The sequence below is a fragment of the Atta colombica genome, unplaced genomic scaffold (assembly GCF_001594045.1).
Source record: "Atta colombica isolate Treedump-2 unplaced genomic scaffold, Acol1.0 scaffold233, whole genome shotgun sequence".
NCBI classification, from domain to species: Eukaryota; Metazoa; Arthropoda; class Insecta; order Hymenoptera; family Formicidae; genus Atta; species Atta colombica.
In genome coordinates this window covers 276,968-290,459 of record NW_017259331.1, presented here as the reverse complement: position 1 = coordinate 290,459, position 13,492 = coordinate 276,968, and the positions used below count along the sequence as shown (strand labels likewise).

Sequence of the window (13,492 nt, the reverse complement as noted above, 5' to 3'; positions counted from 1 at the left end):
CATTTCGAAAAACGTTCGTAAAAATTTCGCGTACACCGATTTGTATTATACAAAACGGCAAAAATTGAATCGACCATTACAAAATAAACATCAATCCAATCTCTTCTCAGAAATAAATCAAGGACAAATTATTTTCTTTCAAAGATATTTCATGGTTATCTTTTAAAATTCTATTGAAAATATTCAGACTGCAATATTACTTAGAAAATAAGATATTAACAAAATTAAGGAAAAATAAGTAATAAAAGAATCACGATTCCATTTTCAAATAAAAGAGAGATTTTTAATTGAAGCGAGTCTTGATGTTCAATAATATTTATATGCTATTTACAAGTACATTTTTTGCATAGTTTATAGAATTAAAGAATGTATTTTTCAAAATAGAATTCTTATATTTTAAAATAAGATTCTTCTTCTTTCTGCTTGATTTATTATTATTCACCTAATTTTCATTTAAAATTGTTTCCATTTTCTAAATAAAAAAATTTCTGTAACTCAAACGTGTGTATTTTGCAATGGTTAATTCGTTAATTTACCGTACCTTTCTGATGAAATCGCGAGAGCTGTATAAACTGATGACCATTTTGTCGTCCAAAAAATCGGAGACTTTCGATGATCATAAGGTACAAATAACGAGGATCAAGTGACTAGAAACATTTCCCTTAGACACTAAATAACATTCTAGATGAGAAATGTTCTCACAACCGTGCGATGTGTCCGATCCTCCGCTTATTCATAAAACGAAATCAAATTCGCTATCTACTCGAACGTCGTCCCATTTTTCGATGTTCGCGGATCTTCTGGTGTCCAAACCTTCGCGTACATCGTGCCGTTCGGCGAGATATCCGATTTTCTTGACCACGAGAGCGAGTGCGAGATGAATGGATTCCCACCGCTACCTGAAAGTTGTAATTAACAAAATTTGGAGAAAATAAAGTAATAAAAGAATCACGATTCCATTTTCAAATAAAAGAGAGATTTTTAATTGAAGCGAGTCTTGGTGTTCAATAATATTATACAAGTACATTTTTTGCATAGTTTATAGAATTAAAGAATGTATTTTTCAAAATAGAATTATTATATTTTAAAATAAGATTCTTCTTCTTTCTACTTGATTTATTATTATTCACCTAATTTTCATTTAAAATTGTTTCCATTTTCTAAATAAAAAAACGCGAAATCGGTAAACTAAGGTCGACACAAGGATTTTTTCTTAATCCGTAGAAATATGTTAAATTATTGTTTTCATACATACTCTCTAAATTTTTTTGGAGTGAAGTCTTACTCTAAAAAGTGAAAATTGAGTCTTAGAAAAGAGTTTTCTCAATTTTCAATCTTTAAGCATTAAATTTCGCAATATATATTGTTAGGCTTAAAGATTAAGATCAGTATTCATAGTTAGTTCTTATTTTAAAATCGTTTTAAGTAATATCTTAAGATGATAATGCGGTTCATAACATTTCAAGATTGAACTTAAGCTTTGAATATAAGAACTGATAGATCTTGAATATAAGATTATGAATACCGGCCTAAAAGTTACCAAGAAATTTATGAATGAATTTCATTGAAAAATCTTTTAATAAACTTTAATCCTTAGATAACCATATATTATGAAAATGAAAACCTAAAAGTGAGATTTCACTCTGTAGAGTAAAATTTACTCTAAAAATTTTAGAGAATAGTAAAAAATAATTTCTATTTCTTGTAAAATATTATGTCAAATGTTTAACACATTCAAATGTTAATTTAATGTAATATGTTATTTGAATAATTTAAATATTTTGTATTAAATTGATATTCGATATTTCTTAATGTCAAAATAACTAAATTGATAAAAGAACAAATAATATAAAAATAATATATTTTGAAATATAAATTTTAAGATAAATGAATAAAATAAAATATATGTTAATTTAATCATAAGTGTTCATTTCATCAAAAAATTTGTTTCCACAAATTGTGTATAAATTGTATTAGTGTTACATTTTTTGTGTTAACTTTCTGACATAATTTTTTTTGTTATTTGTTATTTTCTAATAAATTCATCTTATATTAAATTAATGCAAAAATTTAAGTGGATCATATAGAATACATAAAATGTATTAAATTTAATACAAATTTTGCACTGTGTACAATAAATTGTCTCACAATTGTTTTTGTAATTTAAAAATATCGAAAATTAAATAGCTTGCGCGAAAGCGGCATGTAAATAAACAGAACGATTACGTGCGATTCCCAAAATTTTGATAATCTCTCAATTATCTCCAGATAGTAAATTCACCTCGAAACACCATATATCTGACGGACACCTGTCCTGGAATAAAGGGTAGATGGGTAATTATGATAAATCGTTCTATGATTTCGCACGGGGTGGAAACAGGTCGGTCCGATATTAATACATTGTGCACATAATATCGAAATAACGTGGAATATAACAGTATACAATTCTGCATTATCAAAACTGAATATCGCAGCAGTATAATGAAAATCGAATCATGGATTCAGCAAAATTTTAGCAAGATCCGATGTTGTAAACTAAATATAAACGTATCACGTTTCACATTGAAACCATATTAATACGCTATTGTGAACTTCAAATATAACATGCATCATGTAAAATGCAAGCAGTTTTTGATGTTGGAATTTTATTTCAATTAATATACAACTCGATTTTTCTTTCATCGACTCGTTGGAAATATATTTCAGAAAAGCTAACAACGTTTCAGCTTTTATTTATAACATTTTAATTTTGAATAACTTTATTTCTGATTTATTAACATATATTTAATGCTAAAAATTGAGAAATATAAAAAAAATGAATTTACTAATTTTTTTGTGAAAAGCTTGATGTCAGCAATTTCATTAATCTTTTCATAAACTTCTATAAGTTGATAAGAGTAGCTTAAAGATACACAAGTTGATAAGTAGAATACCCATAATATCATAAAAAAATTATTAATTTTATAGTTATGTTTTTTTATATTATAGTATATTATGTACAAGTTAAATTTATATTAATTAGATATTTTTATGAAATAGATTCTATTTAATAAAGGAATATAGAAATAATGAACTTTAAGATTTGATGGATATCTGGGCAATACTTTTTATTTTCCATTTCTAGATAAATTTGAAAAATTTGTGTTAATTTTAACATATTTTACGTGTCCCAAGTAGTCCAATAAAATTTTTGTGTTAATTTAATATAAGATAGATGTAAACAGATATTACGTATAAAAATTAACACAAAAAAATGTAACATTGATACAATTTGTAAGCAAATTGTAGAAGCATATTTTTTAAATACAATTAACATTTATAATATATTAAATTAATATATCTTATTCATTTATATTAGAATTTATATTTTGAAATTTCATTTCAATTTTTCATTATTTTTGTTATCTGCTCAATTACTCGTAGGTTATATTATTCTCACACTAAGAAATCAATTTTGAATATCAATTTAACAAGAAATATTTAAATAACAATCGTACTGTTAAATTAACATTCGAATATATTAAAAATTTAACACAAAATTTTAATAAGGACTAAAATCGTTTCCAACACAAATATAAAATGTTTCTTATTATATAGAATGTTGTGGCCATACATGCTTATCCACTTAAAGATTAATAATTTATTAAATGAAATTTTTCATAAATAAATTTTGAATAAAAATTTTCTTCCTTTTAGCATCGAATATATATATGTAGAAGTATTAATAAATTAATTATCGCGTTGCATTAATCGAGAACTGTCCATAGATATATATATAATTAAAATTGGCCTCACCACGGACTATGACCTTCTTAGATTCATCTCGACTGGAACACCTCGAGAGACCGCTATTGCCCGTCAAGGGGTCGTTACCCTTGTCCGCCCTAACGAGCTCGTTGAGGAAGTTTATGTAACCGATTGCTAACTTCAGCGTATCGACCTTTGACAGTCTCTTCTCGTACGGCAAGGTCGGTATATGAGCCCTCAAGCCCTCGAAGGCATCGTTTATGTTCTGCATTCGTCTTCGTTCTCTCATGTTCGCCGCCTGCCGTTGCTGAACCTGGACTTGTCTCGGACATTTTCCCGATGGTCCGCCGCGCCGGTTACTCCGACTTCGTCTACGAATAAAAGTGACAAACCGGTTGCTATATGAATTTATAAAACGATCAGAAATTTTTTATTTCATTCATAATTCGATATTAAAATACTTTAACATTTACTCATTTATGAAATATCAACTTTGAATATTTTGATACTTGAAATCATTTTTTTAGAAAATTAATAACAAATCTTAATTTTAAGTCAAAGGACTTCTAATTATATAAAAAATAGACCTTAGTGAATTAATATTTTCACATATAATTTAGCTTATAATGCAATAAACAAAAGATGTCATAGACATAAGGCTTAATAATAAATATTTTTTTAGTTATAATGCATCAAAAGTACTGTGAATACATATTTTACACAATTCAAAAATTATTCGTTGTTGAACTTTGTTCTACAACAGTTTTTTGTTTATTATAAATAAGTTAGTTATAAGCTACACACACATACACATACACATTATATGTGAAAACTAACTTATTTTACCCAATTTTCCGTAATAATCAGTACGAAATCCTTTAAAGATTTAGCAATTTCAAGATTCAAAGAAGAAAGAACAGCTTTAAATTTTTTATAAGATCGAAAAAGAAAAAGGAATCTGAGAACCCAAAAGGGTGTCTTCCATTTAATCACACAAAAAGTCGACATAAATATCATTCTATCTTTCTTTGCACGAGTAACAAAAACATAACGATACTTTTGTCGATTTGTGTCACTGAATGAAAGGCACCTGAAGTGAAGCAAACACATTTTCTGCATGGTACTGTGACTCGATATTTGAATTGGAAAACAAGGGGAAATCAGAAGAAAGCAAGCACTTTTGGAGTACTCACTCTCTCGCGTGATTCTCCTGATCGCTGCTGTAAACGCTCTCGTTGTCACTGCTGTTCTCGTCGTAGAGATAGTGCTCGCTACCGCTGGTGCTACCGGTGCTACCGGATGGATGATGGGACGACGGGATCTGCGACGGGATCACCGCCGGAAGCGTCGCCGTTGTAGGTACCCCGCAATGCGGCGGCAATGTCGGGATTGCTGGATTACCCAGGAAGCTGTGCGCTTCATACATATACTGCCGGTTCATCATATCTCGTTCGAGATTGTCAATCGAATACATGATGACGGTGTTTAATGTCCAATTCGCCAATAATCAGATTTAATAATTAAGCGTCTCACAAATATTAATTATAATATACTTTCCTTAATTTAGCCCCTTAATTTAGGTCTCTTATCGGATCTGAAGATCGCTCACTAATTAACGAAAAATACGACTAGATTGTATGACTAGACGTAGAACGACGAGACCGTCGTGTAACTCACGCCATTTAATTCTTCGCTCTAGACACTTTGAATGATAATCGTATTTAATTATTGGACGAGTTTAGCAACTAAATTTCAAATCCTCGTGTCGAACGATTTCATAGTTTGCCGGAATTTCTGATCGTACCTGCGCACCCTCGAACACGTCTCGAGGATTGAAAGATACGATCGACACGTGCCAGCCAGGCGCGTGCAGGATAATATTTCTAAACAGCGGCACGTGTCTTGGCGAACTCCGGGCACGTGTCGAGATTTGTCCAAACACTTGTTAACACTTGGTACTCACGCCTCGAGATGCTTCAGTTCGTGTCCGACAATCAAGCTACTTACGACATTACGATTTACTACTTACGAACATCATCCCGATGATCTCTTATATTCGCGATGCATGTCTGTGAGAATAACATCTTATTATATATGTTTTTATCCTTTCTTGACTATAAAACCTTCTTATATTTCACGCGGGATTTTAATTCGCTTTCTTGCAGTTGCAAAAGAATGATTGATAGAAATCGGAACATTAATTATGTTGGGATTTAATTAGTTACATTGATTTATAATCTTCTCCGTCATTCCGTGTTGTTGCTGACGTTACACTGCTGATGGTTTTATTATATTTAACGCATAGTTTCGTTTATTATCCCGTTGCGAGAAATTTTCAAAGAGCTTTTGTCGGAAAATATTGTAATTATACGTGAACTCTTTTGCTTTATATATTTCTTCGTTGTTTATTAATTAAAAATGGCATTCTAAATTACAGTCTTTTCGCAACCATTAACGGTTTTTTCAGTGAAGACATACATCTGATTTTAAATATTACGATTATATTTGGTCATCTTCTTATCATAGAGGTTTTATTTTTTTCTGAAATATTTTTAATACGTCATCCTTCAGATTGCACTTTTCGCAATTGCATTGATGTTTCAATTGTCTTCCCTCAGATTTATTTATTTATTATGCTTTATTTATTATGCTTGTCCATGATCATTCACGTCTAATTCTTCCAAAAAAATACAGAGATCACTAAGAAAATTCTCACAAGTCTTAAATCCTTAAAGAAAGTTCCCTAATTGCACTTTGCAATTACATTAATGCCTCAAATATTTACGGATTGCTGTCATCACTATTGTCTTTGAATTTCTATAAAAAACGCAGCGCTAATGTAATTTAAGATATTTTTCTCTCAAATCTCCCTTTCAATTTCCTTGTTGTTATTTAGTTTCGTATTCCCACTGACAACTTAGGCATTTCCTCATAAATTTACTCGTCACAAAAAACATCGCTCGTTCCACGATTTTCCGCAGAATTCACCACCGCGTGACTTCGGGAATATCCCTTAATTATGCTCTTCCAGATGTTTGCCAATTTCGCGCCCGAAAACTGGAATCTTCCGCAGTTTCCTGTCGACCTGCAGACCCTACCGTGCTACCGATCGTTCAGGTGGTCTCTCGCTGGACTAAAATCGAAAAGCGATGAGTAGCAAAGCGGAAGCCATGCCAGGGTTGAAAGCCCAGCTACGACCCCATTCGTCGAGCGCGCGGCTGGCAGAGCCTGCCTACCCCTTGGTTGCTGGGGTAGCGGTGCCGCCTCTTCATCGATCTGATAAGGAACTGCCGTTGTTCTCGTTCCTAGGAACAGCGTCCCGGAACGCTGCCGGGAGAACTGCAACCGATCGGAACGTATATACTTTCTTGAACATAATAAGCTAATTATAAAGAAGTTCGCGCGATTCGTGAAAATATTTAAAAATGGATTGAATTTGAAGGGACGAACTGGAATTTTAGTGAAATCGGATTGAAAGCAGTTAAATTATAGTGGTTTGTTTTATTTATACCGAGGAAATGTTCATCTGAAATTGTGTAAGATTAAATATACTTCATTAAACTGCCGAAATATACATTTAATTGAGTTATTAAAATATTTAGATTAAAATAAGCGTATGCAATAATTAGATTCTTCAATTAAGATATGCGAAATCGAGATTAATTGAAGGATTTTTGAAAACGTAACAATGATAATTTCTCTGTACATAGATAATATATTATTCATATAAATATTTATTATGATTGCAAAATCAGATATAAATAATGTACACTGAAAAATATCTGGTTGAAAATGGACGAACCAGAAGATTTTAATTATGTTAATTAGAATTTTGATTATCTTAACTATAATTTTAATAGATTTGGACAGAAAATTTTAATTCATTCATTTTCAATCAAAATTCCAATCCAACTAGATATTTTTGTTAGTAATACAAAGCATTACAAATTTTTTTTCTGGTTTGTCTCTCTATAATTAACACAGAAAGCGTCACCTAATTATACAAAATATATATAAGATCCAGGTTATTGGACTTTAAATTATACATATATATTTTGTAAGTAAATTTACCAATCCTTTTACTTAAACATTAGAATATTCTTTTAAATATTTTATTCTAGCTTGTTAGAGGTGCTAGTAGAATGTTTCATTCCAAAGTTGTTAACGACTATCTATCGAAACTATTATATAAAAACCGCTGCCCTTACGTTTCGACATCTTCGCGAAAGTTTTCATCGTTAGATATTCGTTAGATATTCGTTATTTGCGAACTTAGCTAACTATAGGTTTTGTTCGTCGAACTTACAGAATTTTCAAGTATCTACTGTAGCGACTTCATGAATTCGTAATTGTCCGACGGACGAGAACGAAAGTCCATCGCAGTGAAGAAAGCCGGTTATAAACTAGCGAGCAAGAGAAACTTATGATTTCAAAAAAATAGTCAGTGTATTAGTTACGCTGCTTTCACACTTGTATGTCTATTATCTATACATACTCATATTTAATTTATAGGATAAAGCGGGATAATTTGGATAGGTTAACAAAAATTTTCAAATTGTATGAAAGATTGAGTTCGCATAGTGTATTCAATTAAACATACAAAATATCAAGTGCAATATAATTATATGTTTTGTATATTTGATTGAATACATTGTACGGCCTCAATCTTTCATACAATAAATTTGAAAACTTCTGTTATCATATTCAAATTATCTCACTTTATCTTATAAAACGATAATAGATAATACATATTATATACAGATAAATAAATAGAAAGAATATGTTATAATGTAAGTAATATGCAAATAAATATAAAAATATATACAGGATGCGTCACCAAAATCCGGACAAATTTCAATTTCAATTTCCAGCTATTGTACCTCCGTCAAAGGTTGTTGTTGGCATCCGAGAAAGTCTGATGCTTTTAGTAAACAGTCATTACTTCAAAATGACAGCGATGTTGAAACGAAGTGCGGCTGCAGAAGCTGCTATAATCGAAGAGCCGCGATTATCCAAGACCTTCACGCTGGACACTCAGCAACGGAAATAATTCAGTTTTTTGGATACCCGAGATCAACCGTTTATGACATTGTGGCAAAATATATAGCTTCAGAACAGTCTAACGAAGGTTCCAGTATGCCAGCGAGGAAGAGTCACTCGAAAAAAATGCACCGCAGTCGAAAGGGCTCAAGCGCTGATTTCGGATGACCCAGGGTAATCATTGCAAAAATTAGAATTATCGATAGTTAGTGTAAGCGTACCAACAATGCGTCGAATTGACCTTCGATACAAATCCTACACACTAAAGATACTACAAATGCTCTCTGAGACTGACAAGACAAAGCGAGTTGCTTGCTGCAATCTGCTATTGTTGTTATATGTCCTTGAAAAACGAAGCGTCGGGACATATCAGATTCTTTTTTAAAAAAATTTTTACTGATATTAAAATCAATCGGATTATTGACTCGCTCACGATGTCAAGACATCGTGATGTTCCAGACATTGGATGTTATCACAATGAAATTTCTAGCCAATGTTCACGTCCTAGATATTGTGTCCAGTGAGGGTGATGTCATGCCATCGTAGTTCTTCAAAAAAAGGAAAAGTGTCACAAAAGAAGTGTATGTACACGTTCTGATGAGTGTAGCTGTGGATGGAAACTGTAGCGTCCGGAAAGCCATATGTTTTTCAGCAGGACGGTGCACAGGAACCATTTGATTCAAAACTGGCTCTCAAATAACGTCAATATGTTTTGATCCAAGGAATTCTGATCTCTTAACAGCCCAGATTTGAATCTCTTGGACTACTACGTATGAAGAATAGTTAAAAGAATCACCAACAAGTCCCAGCATCCCAATGTCATTAGGGACCTCTATTAAGGCAGCATTCGCCGGCATGAACAGCGCTATGTTACACACATGTAGTTACACACATTATAATATATTATTATAATTATGTACAATTGCGATATACAAAATATTTGTTTTATTTTCATGCAATTCTTTACTTTCTCTTCCACTCTCTCATTAATTCGCTTTTGCACTCAAGTTGCTCTCTCTCTCTCTCTCTCTCTCTCTCTCTCTCTCTCTCTCTCTCTCTCTCTCTCTCTCTCTTTCTCGAAATTATTGCAACAACAAAAAACACATTGTCGAATCACAGGTAAGCTCATAATAAAAAAGAAATTGGTCGCACGTGCAAGTCACGTGCGGCCGCAATGTCGCGACAAAGGGTTGCGTTCCAGGTTAACCACTTCGGCGACATTTGGCCCTGTCGAGTAACCTGTAATTATGCGTACCATAACAAGTACGATCTGATTTCTCTAACACATTATTAAGCGTCAGATAATAATTTAATAATGCACTGCGGCTCGCAATATATTTGCCGGATGCACGCTCCATTTTCTAACTCGGCAATATTTACTGTAATTTTATATAAAAGATATGTGTAGGGAATAAAAAGGAAGTGTCACCTGTTATGAATTGAATGTATTTTTATTGTGACATGAAAATCATCTCAAGAATCATATAGAATTCATATCGATTGTAACAGAAGGTGTACAAAGAGGGGAAAGTTACTTTTACAAATAAAATAAAATTCCAGCAATTGTTTATATTATGGAAGAGCTTCATGAAATTTAATTTAAATGAATATTATAAATGAAATATAAATTGTTATATCTTTCAATGAAAATGATTTAATATCTTTGACACGACAAAAATATCGATTTGTATTTTTTCCTGCAATAATTGTGATATGAAAATTATTTTTTTAGCGACAATAATAACTATTTGTTTGTATTATTTAGAATTATTATTAGAATTACTCTCTTATTACAATATTTAATATAATACTTATATTACAATACTTAATATATAATATTTAATACATACTATAATAATTACTTTTTCTATCGTATATCGAATAATCGTATTAAATTATAAATTATAATTTTCTGTTTCATATATTTTATAGGATTTAAAACAATATTTTGATATTCAATAACACAAATTCACAGAAGAGGTTCTTTTTTTGATAATGCCGACAGCTAATAAACTAAGCCCTGTTACAAATATCCTTACATTTCCAAATGATTTCGGATCTCATCTATAACACACCGGTAATTAGCAGTTCCGAAATAACGAAGTGAGGGTACGTCGAACCCGAATGAGTTATAGGTCCATCTGTGATGCTTCTCTAGAAAGAATCGGGAAAACGGTGTTACCAGTTCCCACGATTATAATTAATATCCCCATTCGTTAATAATTGCATCTCGTGTTAATGTTTTTCGCGTGTGATATCACGCAAAATAAAATAATTAATAATTAAAATAATTAATATATTTAAGCTGATGTTTTACATTAGTTGACGATATATACAAATAACTCTTCTAAAAAAAAAAATTTTATTTAAATTTTATTTTAACTATAATAATTTGAAAAATAATTAATTTAAATATAAATACAAAAATATGAAATTAAAAATTAGCTAAAAAAGTTTGTCATCAATATTTTAGTAATTATAAAAAATTTGCGTATTATAGTATTATAAAATATTATTTTTAATTAATTATTGTATTTAATTTGTTGCTTTAGAACTCATTTTATAATTCATGTCAGATTATTGGATAAAATCTTAATTATAATTTTTATGCTATATATGTATTTACATGTATTTTATAATTCAATTATTTCTTGTACACAATAACATTATAAATGGAATCGAATTTTGAATTACAACTAATGGCTTAAAAAAAACAAAGAATTATTTCTTTCTTTTTTCTTTGCTAATCACATATACTTCGATCGAATGTAGCCGCAGCTTGTTCCGATATAATCCGAAATGAAAATACTGCATCGGGACGGCTCCATTGTCCGGTAGAATTTTTGATCCTCGAGATCGAGAGATAACTAAAGGGGATTTAAATGGCAAAAGCTCGCATGGCCACGTGTATGCGCTTAATCGCGATTCCAGTGATGACGAGACTCGCGCAATCTCGCTTCGCATCGACAATTGAATAAATATTATCCCTACGTCGAAAAGATTTGTCGTCACCGTTTGCAATATAAAAAAAACTTATAATGCTATAAAACTAAAATGTATTAAAACTTTTGTCGCATTTCTTTGGAATGTATATATAAACCGAATTAACAATTAACTCATTTTTTTAAATCATTTAAAATTTATCTTTCTCAGAAAAAAATTTTAAAGAAGAGAATTAAAATACTTTCAAGATATATGCTTCAAAGTTTTTGTATGTCAAATTGTATTGTAGTGGTTGCTGTAATAAAAAATTTCGTACAAACTACTTAAGTGATAAAAAACGAAATTACTGAAATTTTTAACATAATTTTCATTGTTGTATTTGAAATTAATATATTTATATTATAATTTACAATACACTTTTACATGATTTTGTGAAGACATTTTCAATAATTTCTGAGATACATTTAAAACACAGATTTTCAGAGCAATAAGAGGCTCCGAATCAGCCACTCCATGAATAAAGCGATTTTTCACGGTGCATCCTGGCAAGAGGAGGCCACGACTAACACCTGGTACAGGGAGTAACCCATCGAAACGCACCATAAGTGTCTATTAATTTATCCACTCCCAACGGGAGTGTGAAATCGATTTGTGTTCATGAATTGCATATGGGATACGCGGTAAGACATACATTTTAAATGATTTTCCGCCCGATCATTAATCTTATCGACCAGAAAAATTATATTTTATATCGTATATATTATGAATAGAAGATTAAATTATTACATTATGTAAACTTTACAATATTTATAAGGTTTTTTTTTTGAAAATAAAATAACATTACATTTTTATATATTTATTGTAGCATTTATTTAAAATAAAATTCTAAAATGCCGCAGCTTCAAAATTTGTGAAAGTGAAAAATTTTTTATTTTCTCCTCATCATTAAAAAAAAATTGAATTAAAAAAATACTTGTTTGATACAAGAATCATTAATTTGATTTAACTATTATTTTTTTATTTTGAATAAATATTTATTTACTAGAAGTAATCATGTTTAGTTAGTACTATTATTATTAAAGAAATATATCAAGATTTAATAAATTTTTTGCTGAGACTAAATTATAAATATTGAGTAAATAGAGAGGAAATAGAAATGGAAAAATTTCTCCGGGTTTTATCATTATTATATATAATATTTTCAGCAATATCTTGAGTATATATTTTTGGACTGATTATTTTTTCTAGGAGATGAGTCGTGGAAAATAGCGACAATTACGAATGCTGGAGGTCTCACTAATTTTCCTTGACAAGCCGTAATAACAAATGGATTGTACTTGCCGAAGATACGCACCCGCTGCAGGAGGGATGTACCCCAGGAAAAACTGGGGAAGGCGGTGCATTGGAGCGTGGAGTGCTTTTGGGGTCGCGTGCCCCCTTTGCGCGGGGGTCGCGTATGAGGACACCGCAGGGGGTAACATCTAGCCCCGGGTACACCGGAAACGGTTAGGCGGCACCGGATACAGGAGGCGCACTATTAGACAGGTGGCTGAGACTCTGCGGAACACGAGAACTTGATGACTAGGACACAAGCTCAGCCTTCAATGAAAACAGAGTGTAGTAAATACAATGTAAATACAATGTTACAAATAAAAGACAATAATTTTATAATAATATTGCGTATTTGTATTATAAATTTATTATATGTATTATATTTATTATATGTATTATATTATATGTATTATATGTATTAAATTTACTA

The 13,492-nt window shown here is 30.9% G+C and overlaps 1 protein-coding gene across 1 annotated transcript; it reads right to left on the bottom strand.

Annotated features, from left to right (window-relative positions):
- Positions 1–111: 111 nt before the first annotated feature.
- LOC108688457 (pancreas transcription factor 1 subunit alpha) lies at positions 112–5,221 on the bottom strand. Its single transcript, XM_018194724.1, has 3 exons — positions 4,941–5,221; positions 3,796–4,118; positions 112–899 (listed from the first exon to the last, which is right to left on the bottom strand). Exons 1-3 carry the CDS (start codon positions 5,219–5,221, stop codon positions 760–762), a joined length of 744 nt encoding a protein of 247 aa, XP_018050213.1. The 3' UTR covers positions 112–759.
- Between the last annotated feature and the right edge of the window lie 8,271 nt (positions 5,222–13,492).

Coding starts and splice junctions, on each gene's coding strand:
- LOC108688457 (XM_018194724.1), bottom strand. CDS start 5,221: ATGTATTCGATTGACAATCTCGAACGAGATATGATGAACCGGCAGTAT. Junction 4,119..4,940: donor CAGGAGAATCACGCGAGAGA/GTGAGTACTCCA, acceptor TTTTATTCGTAG/ACGAAGTCGGAGTAACCGGC. Junction 900..3,795: donor TAAGAAGGTCATAGTCCGTG/GTGAGGCCAATT, acceptor TACAACTTTCAG/GTAGCGGTGGGAATCCATTC.